At 48.6% G+C, this 19,353-nt stretch overlaps 1 protein-coding gene across 4 annotated transcripts in view; it reads left to right on the top strand.

Annotated features, from left to right (window-relative positions):
* EXT2 (exostosin glycosyltransferase 2) overlaps positions 1-19,353 on the top strand; it is a 300,617-nt gene that overhangs the window by 91,695 nt on the left and 189,569 nt on the right. For all 4 annotated transcript variants that reach the window (XM_068123895.2, XM_068123894.2, XM_068123892.2 and 1 more), the window contains one exon: positions 18,289-18,420. In XM_068123895.2, coding sequence (XP_067979996.1) covers positions 18,289-18,420 — 132 coding nt within the window. The remainder of the gene's footprint in view (positions 1-18,288; positions 18,421-19,353) is intronic.

Here is a 19,353-nt window from a genome sequence, read left to right as displayed (position 1 = left end):
GACGCAAAGGTACACATCAATACGAAGCAATGCAACATGAGGGGCGCGGGAGAGCGAGCAAAGCAAGCTCGTCCCTAACCGTTCGTAACCCCCCATGTCAGCTACACTACAGTACCTTTACCCCTCCCTGTATTTACACTTTACAAATTCGTCTCTACGTCCTGTCTCCCATATCCCCCTCTAAACCAAATTCGTCTTCCAATCCCTCCCAAGAAGGAAGAGATGGAATTACACACAATGTCACACTTCCACGTCATGATGCGTCTCACTTACGTAAATCATTTACAAAACCTGGTGTGGAGTTCCGTCTCCCTTGGTGAGTGGATGTGGATGGGGCTAAGAGATTCCTCATCCTAACTATACTCTAATAACATTAACTCGGTTACACTACCCGGCGTCATGCCCTGCCAATTGGCATCTTTAAACTATGTGGTTCTAAAAACCAATTCCCATTGACCCACCCTGTGGTGCCCTCTGAATTTGGGTCTCACTCCCCAATATTTCTTACTGTGCCTTTGCACAATTTTGGGGCTGGGTCGTGTGGCTCCACTAGCAGATCCAACTACCTGCGCACCTCCGCCACTGAAGTCGCCACCCGAGCTTACCTTGCTCCTTGCGACTACTCTAAATCGGGGAAGGCCCTTCCTGGCTCTCTCACCCCTCTGATGCCCTCTCTGGCATTGGGCTACCGGGTCCTTTCCTAGGATCCTCGGGCCCCACTGAACACTACTCTGACTGGCTCCCAGAGCCTACCTGCGGCCTCAACTGGCCGACAAACTACCAGTGGCGGAGTGCTTCAATAACAATACGCACCAACAAATCCCACATGCCCAGCCATTCACTGACTCATGCACCCATCCAAGCACTTCATTGCCACTACCTGCACCACAGGTGTCAATATCCAACAATTTACCTAATCCCTCTACTTGACTTTAAACTACCTTCCCCGGGTATTCGTGAAGGGGTCCATCTTCCCCCATTCACTCCTTCGCACCATGCATTCCACACCACTCATTCCACACCACTCATTCCACACCACTCATTCCACACACCAAGTTCTCTTGCACACTTCTTGTGCTCACTTCCTTTTTCCACTTGCACACCATGCAAGTCAATTCACTCAACACAAATTCCACTTGTCCTCAATACACCACTCATACACTACCTCCAGTTATCCCCAACCAATGCCTCATTTGCGCCTCAAACTCGAGCGCATACACACAGCGATCCCCATTCAAATCCTCATTTGCTCAAGCTCATCCACACACAGAATTTCTCCACACTACTACACACACACAGCATCATCTAACTAGCTGCTTTTCCACCTAATACGCGTGCTTTCCCGTCTTCCCTTACACTAAGCACCCCCTCGTCGTTATTATCCTTCTAATCTCTCTACGTCCCCTCTACCTGTACAAAAGTCACCACTTAAATCTTGTCCCTATTGTCATCTCTAAATCCCTAACAATATCCTAGCCCGCCCTCATCTAGTTTACACTGCCACCCCATAATCTATTGCTCATTTGCCCCAGAATGGTAAAGCTACCATTCGCCAACACTATGGCTAACTGTCCACTCCACTCGAGCCTCTCGGTGCGGCAATACATTCTCGTCACAGCTCGGCTTCGAAAAGCCGAGCAATGCATACGGGTGGTTGGTCTACTGTAGGTTGGGTCCGTCCGGCATTTTCAATTCAGGGGAGAAGATTTTGTTTGGCCAAGGTTCCAGGTGCCATCTCTGCGTGGAGCCTTTCGGTCCCCGGCACGATGGCCCAACCTCCCACGGTCGGAGCACCGCGCCCGCCAGGGGGTGAAGCTCCGACCTCTCCTACCCCCCCTCGAACCGTGCCGATCGCCTTTCCCGCCAAGGCGCGGCACCGACCATACAGGGCGGGGCCCGGCACGAATCGTGCACGCCGCCGCGGCAACGATCCCCGCCGATCCCCACTGCACACAAAGCACCCCTCGCACCGAGGGCTCGTGTAAGCTATCCGTCACCCTAAACTCTGCCCCGGTCTGCGTCGATGCCCGAGTCGCATTCTCACACCCACACACGACCCACTCCTCTCTCGTACACCGAGGCGCCCCAGCGCCGCTCATACATTCCATTACTGCACTCTCCTGTGCATTCTCTCTCCTTACACACTCAGGGGCACACCACTCAGGCGCACTCACGCCGTTCGCACACTCCATCACACACCCTCGCGCACATCCTGGTGCACTCATACTACCCGCGCACTCCGTTGCACACTTGGCCATCGCACACCCTCACTCTCTTGTTACACACTCCTAAGAACCACGGGTGTGCACTCTCCCGGTACACACCCCATCAGCGCACACCTACCCATGGGTGTGCACTTTCCTGTTGCACACCCAATCACGCGCTCTGGTGTGCACTCCTGCACACTCTCTACCACACGCTCCGGTGTGCATTCTTGCACACTCTCTTCGGCCATCGCACACTCTGTTTCACACTCCTCTTCAACACACTCTTCCCACATACACTCCGTTGTGCATTCTTCCTCGCACTCTGTAACACACTTAAGCTCCGGTGCCGTTCGCAAACGCGCGCCATTCACCCTCACATCGCACCACAGACCTTCCACGAGCGCCCGGGTTGCGTCTCGATCCCAAGCGCGCCAAAAATCTTTTCGCGCCAAACATTTTCGTGCCATCCACGCTCCTACTCACCTTCGGGATTCTCTTCTCCGCCAACCCCACCTGCAAACCTTCATTTTTGTTTGGCAAGTACGGCATCACGATGTGAACACAAACTTTGGGTGCATGCCATTTCTTTCTTCGATTTAATTTCTAACTCTGCCGTCTCTTCGGCCCCAATTTCAACTATGATCATTTCATTATCCTCGACGACCGCCGGCACAAATAAAATTTCATTTTCCAACTCGGCGGCCGTCGGCCTTTCCACACCCCGTGTCGCTATTTCGTTATCCCCAGTCGTTTTAACTGCGCCTCGCTCAGGCTCGCTTTCCACGCGCTCCTCGCATCGCGTTACCTCGTCGCGTACCAATGCGACTTCCTCGCTCAACATGTGATCAATGTCCTCTCCCATTTTTTTTATGTTCCGAGTGAATTTGTCCCCAAATTCTTTCCTTTCCCGGGTGGATTTGTCACTCTGGGCGTCCAATCTTTCATCGAGTTTCTTTATGTCATTCGTCAGTTCACCCATCATTTCTTTCATTCCCGCCATGAATTGCGCCATGAAGGCTTGCATGTCCATAACCCCCACTTGCGCAGCGGGCGCGGCCCTCGTCGCCATGTGCGAGGCGCCGCCATTTTCATCCCCTACTGCCGGCCCCTCATCAATTGCCTCTTCCATTTCTTCCAATTCTTCCCGGGGGTCCTGGGTTATTGATTCTACCTCCTCTACCTCCTCATTTACCCCCACCGGCATTCGACCATCTAGGCTAGCCATGGAACGAATTAAATTGGACCTTAAAAACTAAATTTTGGTCGCTCGTAATTTGGAGTGCGTTAAGCGCACTTCTGTCCTATCCCAACTCCTGACACCAATTGTTGCGGATCCGCCGCCGGCCTTCTCCCCTTACCAAGGGGGGAATTAGTCCCCTTGTCTTTGACTGGCCTGGCGGGACCAGGACCAATGACATCCCTTCCGGACAGCGCGAAATAGGGTATTCGGACCAAATTCGCTATTACCTAAATACTCGCGCTGCCCTGGAAGCGAGGAAATAAGCCCCGCACAAACCACATGTGTTGGTGAGACGCCGAGCGGTTGCGTACACGTAATTCGCGCTATTATGATGGTGGAACCCGTTTCAAGCGGTTATTATTCGTACCACGCTTAGTCAATGGAGAAATCACAAAGGCGATCGAATTGGGAAGCAAAGGAATAACAGGTTTAATTATTATTATTTACAATGTACAATGGTTCAAGAGCAGAGACACAGAGCAATCCTTAAAACAATCTTATACTTAATACCCAAGGACACGGGCCCGTCTCACACACACACACTCACACGGGGCTTGCAGATGGCAGGACGATGTTCAGCAGCTTGCCCAGGGATGGCTCTCGTGCAGTTCTCTCCGGTCCCCGGCACGTCCTTTGGAGTAGGTGAAGGCAGGAGCTCTCCGCGTGTCGTCTGGACGGAGCGAGTTATCACGGGGCGAATTGGTATGGAGCGGACTTCGACGCGGCTGGCGGTTCTTCACTTGCGGCTATGGCCGTGCTTACTCGCTTGGGTGAAAAGCGCTATTCACGTTCCTGGCACGTCTGGCTGCGCCTGCGTACGTGTACCGCCAACGCTTCTCCTTCTTCCCCTGGGCGTGCACGTTATACTGCGAGGTTATAGTTCACAATAGCGTCTCCACTGAACAAGTCCTTCTGACCCTCTTGCATCAAAGTCCTGCTGATAAGTCCTCTTATCTCTCCTCCGTGAGTCCTGGTGTGCGAGTCCTTTCACAACGAGCAAACCCCCTCAAGTCCTATCGCCACTGCCGTGTGCACCCGAGTCCTCTTACCATGCTGTAAGTCCTCCCGAGGGCTCGTGATGCAAGTCAAGTCCTTTGACCAAGTCCTGTTCAAGGGCTTTGCGCAGTGACTTATATAGGCCCGCCCCGCGAACCTTCTCGAACTCACCAGACGCGCCTCACCACGCCCTCTCATGCCATGCCGCTAGAGCCCGGATTGGCTGGTGGCTCTTACCGTCTCCCGCTGCCGCTCCCCGACCTCAACGCCGGCCCCACCCTTTTTAGGCCTACCTCGTGTTACTCGACTAGTGGGCAGCCAATGCTTAACAAACTGGATAGAGGCTAGGGTGGCTGGGAAATCGATGGCAAGTAAAGCCTATTTTCCTGTCTTTACACAACGCAGGCACGAAGAGGGGAAATGGCCTATTCTTACACATACTAAGACATAACTATACTACAAATGGGCCTTTATGTTGTTCGTGTGACTAACTATGGGGGGCAACCCTTTAACCTTTAATGACTTCAATGTGCCAATCTCAAAACCATAGCAATATATAATATATATATATATATATGTATGTATATATGTATGTATGTATGTATATATATATGTATGTATGTATGTATGTATATATATATATATGTGTGTATATATAGTGTTGCGGATTTGAGAATCCTGTCTGTAAATATGACCCTCTAGTAAATAGTTCTTGTAAATACCTCCATTTGTGGTAAAGGTCAAAGGTCGTCCCCTTAGCCAGTCCATGTACAAGCACGTAGCCAATCATAGAACCTCTCTATAGTTATTTCTTTATTGTGTGTATCAGTTAAGGCTCTGTTTTCCACTAGTTGACATTGCATTGCACCAAATGAATTAAGATAGATCCCCTACAATATCGCCGTGGCCTCCAGAGCGCCAGCACGGCAGCGTTCGCCACCGTTGCATTGGGTGGTTGTTATTGGCATCATCATCGCCCCAAACTCCATTGAACACGAGGTCATCTCGGAGCAGAAAGTGGGAGGAGTCAGCCAAGCTCCAGGAACAAGGCGTGGCTCTGCCAGCGCCTCATCAAGGGGCGGGATCGGTGAGCCCTCGCGACCAACCAAGGCCGAGGCGAGCTCACCGGTGGGCGTTTCCAAAAGGCAGGTGGCTTGATCGCACCAGGCACAATATAAGCGCACGCGCAAGCCTATTCAGGGAGATGCGTGATCCAGCTGAACCGGAGAAGACAGAAAGACGTGAGGGGGTGCTGATATTGCGGCAATAAACCGAGACCCTCTAGGGGCCCTATTGTCGCCGGTTGTGAAGACGCAGAGCTGCCGGCTGCTGTTCGCTCCGAGCCCGGAGCGTGAACTTCAACGCTTACCGCTGCCTGGATCCTTCTCCCCCCCTGACGCATCCTTACCATCGGCCTGGACCATTCGCTCCCTGAGCCGTTCCTGCCTTCATTCCCCATTCGTGTAAGTCTGACTGTCGTCTGTCTGTCTGTGTTGTCTGGGGAATAAGTTAAGCCTGTATAGATAAGCTAGAAATTGTTCTGTGTCCTGCTCCTTCCATTTTCTGTATATTACTTTGATTTCTTTTCTTCCTTTAATCTTGTGTAAATAATAATAAATCCTGTTATTTCCTACCTTTGCCTTCTTCTTCTTCCTCGTCCCATCGTCCCTGTCTTTTACCCATTGAACACCTGTGGCACGATTTGGCCAACGCTCAGAATCGGGTTAGTCCTTGATAAATGGCTCGAACTTCGGGTTGCTAAAACCGCTCGGCAACTAGTCCATCTAAAACCGTGGTTCGAGCAGAAGTTATTCCCTCGTTCCCGGCTGGCGGTAGTAATTAGGTACGTAGCGAACCCCTAGGCCTAACAAACCCTACCTACCGTCGGTCCCGGAAGGACGTTGTAGCTTCAGGATCGGAGACAGCCAGTGCAAATAGAAGGGGGATTAACCCCCCCCCCCCCCCCCGCCAAGGGGAGCGCCGTACTCCGTTTCCGTAACAATAGGTATGTGTGTATATATATATATATATAGGGTTTCGATATATATATATATATATATATATATATATATATATATATATATATATATATATATATATATATATATATATATATATACTAGCTTGGCTCGGTTCGCTGTGCTCGCCTCACCAAGCGACGTTACTGGGGAACGGGCTTATTTTAGCTGAGGATAATGACTGTACCTGAGTTGCTGTGTTGTCATGATTTACACCAATCATCATACAAACAATTATTTTGCACAAATGTATTTGTTGTGTTTGTGATATTACATTTTTATAGGCAATTTAGGTTGAAGATTCAGGTTGAATGTTTTTTTTTTCAAGAAAGAACCCCTCAGCACATACAAAGGGCTGAGGGGTTCCAGTCTGCACCTACCACCATAAAACCCGTAATAAAAACACCTCACCACCACGTCATTTAAAAACATCTCACCACCAAGTAATTAAAAACACCCCACCACCACGTCATTTAAAAACATCTCACCACCAAGTAATTAAAAACACCTCACCACCACGTCATTTAAAAACATCTCACCACCAAGTAATTAAAAACACCTCACCACCATGTCATTTAAAAACATCTCACCACCAAGTAATTAAAAACACCTCACCACCACGTCATTTAAAAACATCTCACCACCACATAATTAAAAACACCTCACCAACACGTAATTATAAATACCTCACCACCACGTAATTAAAAATACCTCACCACCATGTGATTTCAAAACACCTCACCACCATGTGATTTCAAAACACCTCACCACCATGTGATTAAAAAACACCTCACCACCATGTGATTTAAAAACACCTCACCACCATGTGATTTAAAAACACCTCACCACCATGTGATTTAAAAACACCTCACCACCATGTGATTTAAAAACACCTCACCACCATCTGATTTAAAAACACCTCACCACCATGTGATTTAAAACACCTCACCACCATATAATTCAAAATACCTCACCATCACGTGATTCAAAACCACCACGTTATTAAAAACACTTCACAACCACGGAAACAAAAGTTTGAGGGAGTCGTTAAGTTACAACACAGACACTGCCCAGATGTGTCGATATATAGATAAATGACTGTATCCGAGTTGCCGTTTTGTCATGGTTTAAACCAATCATAATTCAAACAATAATTCAAAATATTCAAGATTCAAATGTATTTGTAATATACGTGATATCACATTTTATAAATCATTGAAGTTGAAAAAAAAAAATTTCCCTCCCCCAAAAAAATAAATAAAATTTGAACATTTTTCAAAGAAAATACCCTTAGGACATACCGACGAGAGAGATATGTGCATACCAGAAGTTTGGTACGATTTCACAAAAGTTTGAGAAAGTAGTTCTATGACAACACAAGACAGACACTGCACAGATATATATATATCTATATATATATATCTATATATATCTATATATATCTATATACAGTGGAACCTTGACTTACGAGTGCCCCAACTTACGAGTTTTTCGAGATACGAGCCGTCGCTCGGGCGGTTTATTGCTTTGAGATGCGTGCCGAGATCTGAGTTACGAGCTTTCGCCACCCGGTCACGTGGTTATCTTGCCGTGCAAGTACAGTATCTCTGTCGTATAGCGCTGCATTTTTGTTTTCGCATTTTGGTTATTTCGAGTTTACGCCGCCAGGTGGGTTCTGGTCACGTGGTTATCTTGCCGTGCAAGTACAGTACGTATCTCTGTCGTATAGCGCTGCATTTTTGTTTTCGCATTTTGGTTATTTCGAGTTTACGCCGCCAGGTGGGTTCTGGTCACGTGGTTATCTTGCCGTGCAAGTACAGTACGTATCTCTGTCGTATAGCGCTGCATTTTTGTTTTCGCATTTTGGTTATTTCGGAAAATTTCTTAGTTTTAACCATGGGGCCTAAGAAAGTGAGTGGCAAGTGCAGTGCTGAGAAGAAGAAGAGGATGATGTGCTTGGATATAAAACACGCAATCGTCGAAAAACATGAGCGAGGTGTCGAGGAGGACGTATATAACGGCAGAGGAGAAGAGCATGCCAGGCCACAACTTGTGGATATAAAACACGCAATCGTCGTGTTTTATATAAAACTTGTGCTTGGATATAAAACACGCAATCGTCGAAAAACATGAGCGAGGTGCCGAGGAGGACGTATATAACGGCAGAGGAGAAGAGCATGCCAGGCCACAACTTGTTCAGAGTGCCGGCGATAGCTCGCCTTCTCTTTGTGGAAAACACGGTGAGATCCTTAACATCCAACAACTAATGGGACGCAAACGGGGCGCCCAGTTTAGCGGTACACACATTGATGAATCACCCTGCCTGTGATTCACCCATGACAGGTTATAGCTGGGTCGGGATTCAAACCCAGGCTGGACAGTTTAGACTTTAGAGTCAAGTGTGCGTACCTCCAGTCCAGGCCATCCTGCCAACTTGTATGCTGCATACAGGTGAAATATAAAGCGCGAGATATTTTTATATATACTGTATATTTAAAAAAAAATTGGTGTGGTTTTTGGCGGGCTGGAACGGATTAATAGCATTTCAATGCATTTCAATGGGGAAATTTGATTTGAGATACGAGCAATTTGAGTTACGAGCTCGGTCACAGAACGAATTAAACTCGTAAGTCAAGGTTCCACTGTATATCTATATATATATATATCTATATATATATATATATATATATATATATATATATATATTGTTACAGATCGCGGTTTAGATGTTATGATGGGCCGAGCGGATGGTCCAACCGCGACCTAACAGGATCCCCAATTGGCCCGACTCCCCCAACGTTGACCAGATCGCACCACAGATATTCAATCGGGAAACCTCTAAAGCGACCGAAAGAGAAGGAAAAGAGAAGAAGACAGAGTACGGAGGAAGAACAGATTTATTATACACACACAAGGAAAAAGAAAGAGCGACCAAAATTATTTACAGCAATGGATGGAAGAAGCAGTCACACAGTGCATCGTTAGCTTATACTATTCAATTTACTTAACCCCAGGACAACGATTAGGACAGACGACGTTCACACTTACACGGGGGATATTGCAGGCAGGTATGGCTTGAGGTGGATTGCTGGAGAGGGAGGCAGGGTCGGAGGCAGCAGCTCTCAATTCCTCGCGTTTTTGGCGGGAAAACCCTCCGTCGCGTATCCGCTGCCGATGCTGTAGACGTCACGCGCTGGCTCGGTTACACCTGTTCCTCTCCTTCTGGTGGAGCCGTCTCCCTCCTCTCAGCGCGTCACTCCTTCAAACCTTGTTTCCTCCCCAAGTATCTCTCCTTTTTGGGTTTGGAGCGTCTCTCGTCTCACAGCTCACTCACAGCTCCTCTCGCAGGTCACCTCTTCTCTCATCTCCTGAAGCAGTCCCTTCCAGTCGCTTTTATTACTCCGGGCGGAATCAAGCCGCCGGCTGCGAGGGCACGCCTACCGGGTCGCTAACCGCGGTGTTGGTTGGCTGTTAGGGCTGTCCGATTCCTCCTTTGATCATGACGACGTGCCACACCTGTGAGTTGGCGGCTCCTACCCCCCCCTCTTCTCCGAGATGAGCACATGGGCAATGGCGGCTTGCGGGATTGAACACCACTCGCACCGCTTTTGAAAGGAACTTTGGAGAGCGGAGATGATTGGGGAAATTGAAAGGGCCTACGCTTATTTCGTTTGATACAATGCAGAGTCAATCTAGTGGGAAACACATATTTAGCCTACATGGAATAAGGAAATAAACTATTTAAAAAGATATATCGTGGCCTGTGTGTAAGTTTCACGGAATTAACTAGGAGGACGGCTGCGACCATTATTTACATTACGAGGGTGTTACACACAACAAAACCATACTTTTCACATTCGTTACACTTCCTCCAAAATTGTTACACTTCTCAAAAACCGTTACACTTCTCAAATTCGTTACACTTCTCAAAACCGTTACACTGCACCCTCCTTTCTTCAGGCCCGTGCTCGGGCCTACAAAACTTTAACTTAGTGTGACACGTAGGTGTAATTCCCTCTACAATTAACCTGACCCTGAGTGTGACAATCTTAAAACACAAATAAGTATGTCCCCCTATTGCATTGCACCCTGTCTAACAGACTCAAGCCCACAGCTAACCGAATTACGGAATTATTCTCAAACTATACATTTACGGTGGGGAGCATTATTTACAATGACGTTATTTCTTATTTACAACGCAACCCAGGACCTGTGTTTTTCTTTTTTCTTTTTAGGGAACAAGAAAAAGAAATTCCTGTTGGGAGGGAGGAGACAGCACGCATTGCATCGATGCACCAGTACCAATACCACCAAAGCACCCAAAAGCACCACAAAGCACCACAAGCACCACAAAGCACCACTCGGTGCACAGTCACCATGGTTCATAATAAACACAACAAAACAACTGGTGGTGATCTTCTCTTTCTCTGCTGGGCCGATGTTCTTCCCGACGTCTTCTGGCTTCATGCGGCCTAGTTGGAAATAATAAAAAGCACAACTTGTGTTCGTTTTTATTTAGGGCCTCAGGGGCCAACTAAGGGTGGTCCACCTGTGGGGCATCGGTGCCCTGTGGCCAAGGTCCGCCAGCAAGATTTCAGGCCCTCATGGCCGGTTCTAGCAGAGGGGCCATGCCCCAACCCATGGGGTCCATCAGTGGTGCTCAGCCACAGACATGTGGTCCATAATGTGGTGCATCGATGCAGACAGCTGGTTCTGGGAGTTCCGGGCGCACAATGGCGGACTCACGCACGCTCCCCCCGGCGCCCAGTGGCGCACAGGTCCTCATGTGGGAGACAAAAGGGGGGAAGAGACAGATGAGCGAGGGGTAAGGTCACAAGGGTACACATCAATAAGGCAATGCAAGGTGAAGTGCGTACGGAGAGCGAAGTTAGAAAGCTCGTCCCTACTGTACGTCACCCCCCCTGTCAGTTACACTACCCTTGCCCTTACCCCACGTTTACAAAATCTACACATTTACAAATTCGTCACTACTGTCACGTCTTCCCCATATTTCCCCTATACCAAATTCGTTCCCACAATCCCTCTATCCAAAATTTGCCATCACCCAATTCATCATCAATCCTCATAAGGAGGCAGAGATGGAACACAAAGCACAATGTCACACCCACGTCATGATGCGTCTCACATTCCAAACATTTGCATCATAAAAATAACAAAAACCACCTGGCATGGTGTGGAGGTACGTCATCTCAGGTGAGTGGATGTAGATGGTGCGAGGAGATTTCCATCCTAACTACCTTCTAAATGACTTTAACACACTTTACACTACCCGGGGTCCTTCCCTGCCAATCCATTGGCCAACTTACACTATGGGTTCTAAAAAACCAATTCCCATTGACCAAACTGTGGTGCTTCTCAATTTGGGGTCTCACTCCCCCGATTCATCTCCCGGTGCCCTTGCACAATTTCAGGACTGGGGCGTGTAGCTCTCCCAGCAGGTCTGCACACCTCCACCACTGCAGTTGCCACCCGAGCTTACCTAGCTCCTCACCCTAACCTATCTAACTGGGGAAGGCCCTTCCTGGCTCTGTCACCCCTCGGTGCCCTCTGGCACTGGGCTACCCGGATCCGTCCTCAGGATCCTCGGGCCCCATCCACAACAACTCTACCGGCTCCCAGAGCCCACCTGCGGCCTCACCTGGCCGACATCCTCACAGTGGTGGAGTGCCCAAACCAACTACACACACTAACAGGCTACACGCCCAGCCATTTCCACAACACTAATGCACCCATCCAAACATCATTCTTCCACCACGCACCACAGATGCCAATATCCAACCACAATTTACCTGTACCCTCTACCTAACACTTACACTACCCTCCCCGGGTATTCGTGATGGGGGTCCACTCTTCCCCCATTCACACCTTCGCACCATCCACTCCACTCCATAGTTTCCACCATACTCACTCCACGAACATCCATTCCAATACTCCATATATTCCACACTCCATGTATTTCACACAACCATTCTCCATACACCTGTCGTTGCACACCTGTGCAATCACACCTGGTGCCACCTGCACCCTCCTTCCTTCCTGGACCATTTGGTCAGCACAATACTCATCACCATCACTCTCTCAAACACTGCTCCATACACCTGTTCAGTTGCACACCTGTGCAATCACACCTGTTCCTCACACACTTTTCACAATACACTTCTGAATACACCTCCAACACTCACACGGCATCATCTGAACTACCTGGTGCCCTGCTAACTTAGTGCTCCCCTTCTTCCCTTTAAACTAAGCACATACCACGTCATTATCATCCACTCTAATCTACCTGCATCCCCACTACAGGTATCATTGTCACTAACTAATCTTAACTTTACCTATTGTCATCTTGTCTAGATCCCTACACATTATCCAAACCCTCCCGGGCTAGTTTTCACTACCATAAACCCCATAACACTAGTGCTCCTTTGCCCCCGCTGTGAGGGATGACAGAGTTGCCATCCCACCACATCGGGTATCTTCTCCTACCAATTTTGCTCACCAAATTCCAGCCAATCAAAAATTTGCCAATCGCTACCAATCTGCCAATCATCACTCTGCCAATCCTTTGCCAATCCTCAAATTTTGTTTTTCTAATTTCGGGTCCAAAACACTATCCTCATCATCACGTCTACTCACTCGTGCCTCTCGGTGCGCGAATTCACTTCTAAAGCTCGGCTTCGTAAAGCCGAGCAATGAATGCGGGTTGTTTGGTGCCAGCGGGTGGATACGTCCGGCACTCGGTGCAGGGAAGGAGGTTTACCCGGGCCGAGATCCCACGCACCACCTCGGCACAGAGCCGTCCAATGGCCCGATCTCGACCTGCCAGAACGCCTCAACAAAAAGGGGTCGCCATGACGACCCTTCCTATCGGGCTGCCCGCTCCGCCTAGTGGAGCACGGACGCGGCCGTTCAAAGCGAGGCCCAGCGTGGATCGCGTATGGCGGTTCTTTCGAAACCGCCGTGGTTCGGATCCCCGCTGGTCCTCGCGGCACGCGAAGCTGCTCGGCGCGCACCGAGGGCCCGATTCGGCTATAGGTCGCTCTAACCGCTAACCCGGTTACCGTCGATGCTTCACCTGCATGCTCACACGCATACGCTACCCCTTTCACCCTCACCGAGCTCGGTGCTCCAACGCCGCCCGTACACCCCGCGTACTTCGCTATTGCACTCGTTCTTTCGCTCACAGACTTGGTCACACACCTGACCACCGCACACCTTTGCACACACTCGTCGTTCGCACACCTCACCAACACACCTCTTCGCGCCCCCTCCTCGGTCACCTCCTCTGTGACAATCACAGGTGCGCTCTCACTTGCACACCCAACCACGTGCCTCACGACCAACTCCAACGTGCATTCCCATACGCGTTCTACCATTCCAGGTGTGCATCCCTCCATTCCAGGTGTACATCCTCTCTCACCTGCCACGACCAACTTTCGCTCCGTGTCACTCTCACTACTCTCACCTCCACACTTGGTCGCGCACTCACCCTTACTTTTGACAGCGCACTCTTTCCTCATGCACCCGTCCGTTACACACCTTTCTCGCGCATCCTCGCGCACGCTCTCCCGTTACACCCTCCCTAACACTCACCACAGGTGTGCATGCTTCCGTTACATCCCTTGTAACACTCCCCATCCCGCGCTTCCATGTGCTCCCTCGCACACGCACAACAACCAACTCACTCTCGACGGCACACTCACTCCTCGGCGCGCACTTTTTCCTCACACACCCCATGGTCGGACATTCTCGCACACCTCTTCCTTCGCACACCGTACCTGTCGCACACTTCACCAACGGCCTCTCACGAACATCCGGATCCAAATCAACCCCCAAGCCGACTGAAGCTCCCCTCACATCATATACATTTCCTCGTATATCGCCACTCACCTTGGCACCTCGTCTCCGCACCTCCTTCGCCACCTGCAAACTCTTTATTTGGTTAGTAAGCACATCATCATGATTTGAACACAGACCTTGCACATACTCCATCACTTCCTCCCTTATCTCCTTTTTAGTTTCCTTCCGTCTCTTCTTAATTTCACTCACCTCGTCTTCCACTTCCTCTAACTTTTGCTTCACCTCTTTTATTTCCCGGTGCGTCGTCTCTATCTCGTCCTCTAAGGCTACCTTGACCGTTTATATGTGCGTCCTCACCTCCCGGTCCTTCGTCTCCATTACTTCTGTCACCTCGTCCAACCTCGTTGTCAGTCCCTCACGTACCATCTGACATTGCCTCTTCGTCGCTATCAAGTCGTCCTTGATGTCTCTTTGTGTCGCTTTTAACCCTCCTAGTACCGCAGTGTTCCTTTGTACCTGCTCCACTAACTCCGTCTGTCCCACCGTCAGCTGTTCCACCTCCTCCGTCAGGTCCTCTATGCCCCCTTGTAACTTTGCCGTCCCATTTCTCACCTCTTTCTCCATGCACTTTTCACCTCGCTTTACCTCCTCGCGTACCCCCGAGACTTCCTCGCTTACACCTCGTCGTACTTCCTCCTTCATCTCCTTCATCTCCTTCATCTCCTTCATCTCCTTCATCTCCTTCATCTCCTTCATCTCCTTCATCTCCTTCATCTCCTTCATCTCCTTCATCTCCTTCATCTCCTTCATCTCCTTCATCTCCTTCATCTCCTTCATCTCCTTCATCTCCTTCATCTCCTTCATCTCCTTCATCTCCTTCATCTCCTTCATCTCCTTCATCTCCTTCATCTCCTTCATCTCCTTCATCTCCTTCATCTCCTTCATCTCCTTCATCTCCTTCATCTCCTTCATCTCCTCCATCTCCTCCGTAGATGCCACCCTCATCTGTCCCAATTCATCCCTCTGAGCATCCAATTTACCTTCTAACCCGATTTTCACCTCCTCTATCTGGTTCCCCATCCGTTTGATTTCCCGGGCGGATTGCTCCCCTACTTCCCGCAATTTGCCTTCCATCCTATTTTCTAACCCCATTAACCCATTTTTCACCCCCTCTATCTGATTCTCCTGGGCAGCCATTCTATTTTCCACCCCCGTTAACCCATGTTTCACCCCTTCTATCCCATTGTCTAACTCCTCAAATTTCTTGTCTAACCCCTCAAATTTCTTGTCTAACCCCTCAATTTTCTTGTCTAACACCTCAAATTTACTGTCTATCTTCCCAATTTGGGCACTGGTACCCCTCGCTTTGTCCCTCATTGCCCCCATCATTCTGCTTTCCATTTTCTCACTATCAGCCCTCCTTCTGTCTTCCATTTCTTCACCCGACTTAACCATAAAGGCCTTTATTTGTTCCATAAAAAGGTTCAAATCCACCGGTGCTGCTACGGTCACGGGCGCCGCTAAATTTGGTGCCGCTGTAACCGCGTGCGCAAAGGCGCCATTTTGCGCGCCCGTAACCTCGTGCGCGAGAGCGCCATCTTGCGCGCCTGAAACCTCCTCAACCACCTCCTCATTGCTCTCCTCTATTTCGTCCCTCTGATCCTGGGTTACTCCTAACCCCTCCTCTAGTTCCCCCACCGGCATCCGATCGCCTTGACTAGCCATGGCGCGATTTCAAAATTCGGGTTTTACTTTAAAACAAACCAAATTTCGGCCGCTCCAAATTTTGACCAAATTTTTTTTTAGATGTTTTAAAAATGTGGTTCGGGCCTCGTATCTCACTCCCAGACACCAATTGTTACGGACCGCGGATAAGATGTTGTGTTTGCCGAGTGGATGGCCCCGCGGCCGTACAGTTACCCCGACTAACCCGATTCCCGAACGTTGGCCGGATCGCGCCACAGATATTCAATAGGGAAAAGACTAAGGCGACACGGATGTGAAGAAGAAGAAGACAAAAAGGTTGGAAATACGAATCTAATTTATTTACTATTTACAGGCTCAAAAAAACCAAGGAGGAGCAAAGATAAGAAAATAATATACAGAAGATATTAGAGACACAGTGCAAATTCCTTATACAAGCTTAATTAAATACCCAGGGACAGAACAAACAAAGACAGACTCACGCGGGGAATGATGATAGGACTGGCGGGAGGTGGATGGCTAGAGGGAGAGGAAGGTCCACCGGTACTGCAGCACGATCGGCGCGTTTGGCAGCTGCCGTTCCTTCGCGGCCCCGCTCAGAACTGCCGTCCAGGCCCCAAGCTGCTGTATCTGAAGCTGCTGTGACTGCTGCTCCTGCTGCGTGGACGTCGCGTGCTTTGCCAGGACTCGTCTGGTCCAACCACACCACTGAACAACGTGCTTGCTTCTTGCCCAACTCTCTTGCTTGGTCCAACTTTGGCGAGCAAGGCGACGAATAGCAGGCTGTGTGCTTCCCTGGATGATCTCTATGTTCTCTCTGGATGATCTCTCTGGATGATCTCTCTGGATGATCTCTCTGGATGATCTCTCTGGATGATCTCTCTGGATGATCTCCCCGGATGATCTCCCTTTCTAGTACCTTGCGCGCGCGCTTTTTATAGCGCCTCCGGCGATCAAGCCGCCGGCCTTTAGGACACGCCCCTCGGTGTGCTCACCTCGGCCCTGGTTGGTCGCGCGACCCTCTGGCTCCACCCTTGATGACGACGGGCGGGCACGGCCTTCTTCCCTGACCCGAGCACATGTTCAATGGTGGTTTTGGAGGGGATGTAATTGGCAATCGAGGCTTGGCAATGATGAAAGGGGGGTGTGAAAGGAATCTACTCTATTTCACTTGGTGCAATGGAGTGTCATCTTAATGGGAGACAAGGCCTTACCCTAATACACATAATAAAGATATAACTATCAACCAGGGGGAAATCTATGATTGGCTGACGTGTATGCTTTATGGACTAATTATGGGACGCCCTTTGACCTTTACACAACACTGGAGGCAGGAGGGTCCAGAATCAAGCAATATTAATAAAACACACAATAAAAAAAATACAATCCTCATATCCACAACAATATATATATATATATATTCACATACACATACACACATATTGATTATTGACATACACACACACACACACACACACACACACACACACACACACACACACACACACACACTATTTGGTGATGTTTCGTGAATATCGGTTTAGAATTGTTACCTGTAGGCAACTATAAGTGAGTGGACAGACAGACAAACACACACACACAAACTGGAGTGATCAACAATAATTTTGTGAAGTAATAACGCAGAAGAACAAGTAACATACTTGAAAAATCTTCGATTTTGCAAGTAACAAAGAGACACAGTTGAAAACATCCTTCGCTGGTGGAGGTAACAACTATAATGCACCTTGACATCAGGTATACATTGTCTTCTCAATGTGGCTTGACATGTTTGTATGATATTCATAGTAAACACTCCACAACCCTTTCCCTCGGTTGTAGAGAAGGCTTTGGATGGATGTTATTACATATCAAGGCATACAAACAAATAACTGTGGATGATGTCGAGCTCCGCAAGCAATAACTGCACATTACTGTCTTCAAAATGATCATTTTCACAAATGCGTTGTCACAAATGCTCAAGGAAGAGCAGCCACCAACTGCTCCACCCAACGCAACTTCTGCTTTAAAGTTCTTTGCACAATAGTAAAGTGTTTCGCTCCTTGGAGAAATCGGTTAAAAAAAAATGCCAATGAAATGCCTTTGGAACAGGAAGGTCGGGCATCTAGGCAGTCAAATTGTAACTTAACTATCATCGGTATACTATTTCTAGAAACATTTAGCAAGCAAATAGGCACCACATAGCCATTGTATTAACAAACCCACAGTGAAAATGTTTTTATTACACATCTGAATGATAGTGGAGACTCGGGGAATAGTGTAACCCTCCGTTTTGTGTGTCTTCCAGGCACTCTTTTTCTGGGAGAGATATTTCAGCTCTATGAAGGTCATTGCTCTCACGACCTTACACATCATCAATGAGCGAATATTCCCTTATGCCGCTCATTCCTACGAACATTGGAACAGCCCCCCGGAGGTGGTGAGTATCGCTTGGACGTGCATTTTGCTCTTTTTCAATGCGTTTTGAGCAGCGGTAGAAATGAACGTTAACTTTTGGATTCTTTTAAAGTGGAATTTGTGCATCGCTCGTAAAAGATGATAATGCACACGCGATCGGTATTTGAATTGATTGAGCATCCAGGTGTGTACATGGTGTTCCAGCATTTCCTGGATGTTGTGCAGTATTCATGTCCTTGCTCAAGGTGATAGGAAATCATTTTTCTCCCTTTCAATGGGTTCAGTGTTTTTCTTTTGCAAATTCACATATGAGCGTTTTGAAGTGCTCAGCAGAACTGGCGACCTAACTTAAAGTGCCTCATTATATCCATGGGTTTCTTCCTCCACATTTCAAACAAGCCCCTTGATATGTCCTCCTGGTGTTGTGGTCATGTTCTTTTGGCTGTGGTTTGTTTATGAATGTGTAACCTAATCTCTCGCTCCCAGATTAGTTGCATCTCTGCCCACATCATCCAAGAATTGAGCTCTGGGTTGTTGCTTTGCCTTCGGCATTACTACTAATTCATCCCCCACTCCTTCCTCTAGCAGCAGCACTACATACTCTGTTGCAACATTCTTGTGTTATTGCATCGTGGGGTACACTATTAGACGGCATCATTAGATCCAGAAAGCTCCATTTTATTGAACATGTTTTGGGACTTTTCCCCAGGGTAATGATATCGATGTTGTCCACATGTTTATGGATGAAGTCCACCAAAGGATGGTTGAGCAGACTTTTTAACATGTGCTTAGCTGAGGAGCTCCCCGGGGCTTGAGCATCGCAGGCGGAATGCGCCCATGATCTGGTTTAGATTTTCGCGTTTTGATCTGGTTCACTTGTTCCCACTGAGAGATCGCCCGAGATGCCTGCTCCTTGTCTGATCCGCCTCTTCCCGGCAAGCTCGCCCCTACGGTC

The sequence above is a fragment of the Myxine glutinosa genome, chromosome 8 (assembly GCF_964187855.1).
Source record: "Myxine glutinosa chromosome 8, kmMyxGlut1.1, whole genome shotgun sequence".
Taxonomy (NCBI): domain Eukaryota; kingdom Metazoa; phylum Chordata; class Myxini; order Myxiniformes; family Myxinidae; genus Myxine; species Myxine glutinosa.
This window is presented reverse-complemented; position numbering and strand designations above follow the sequence as displayed.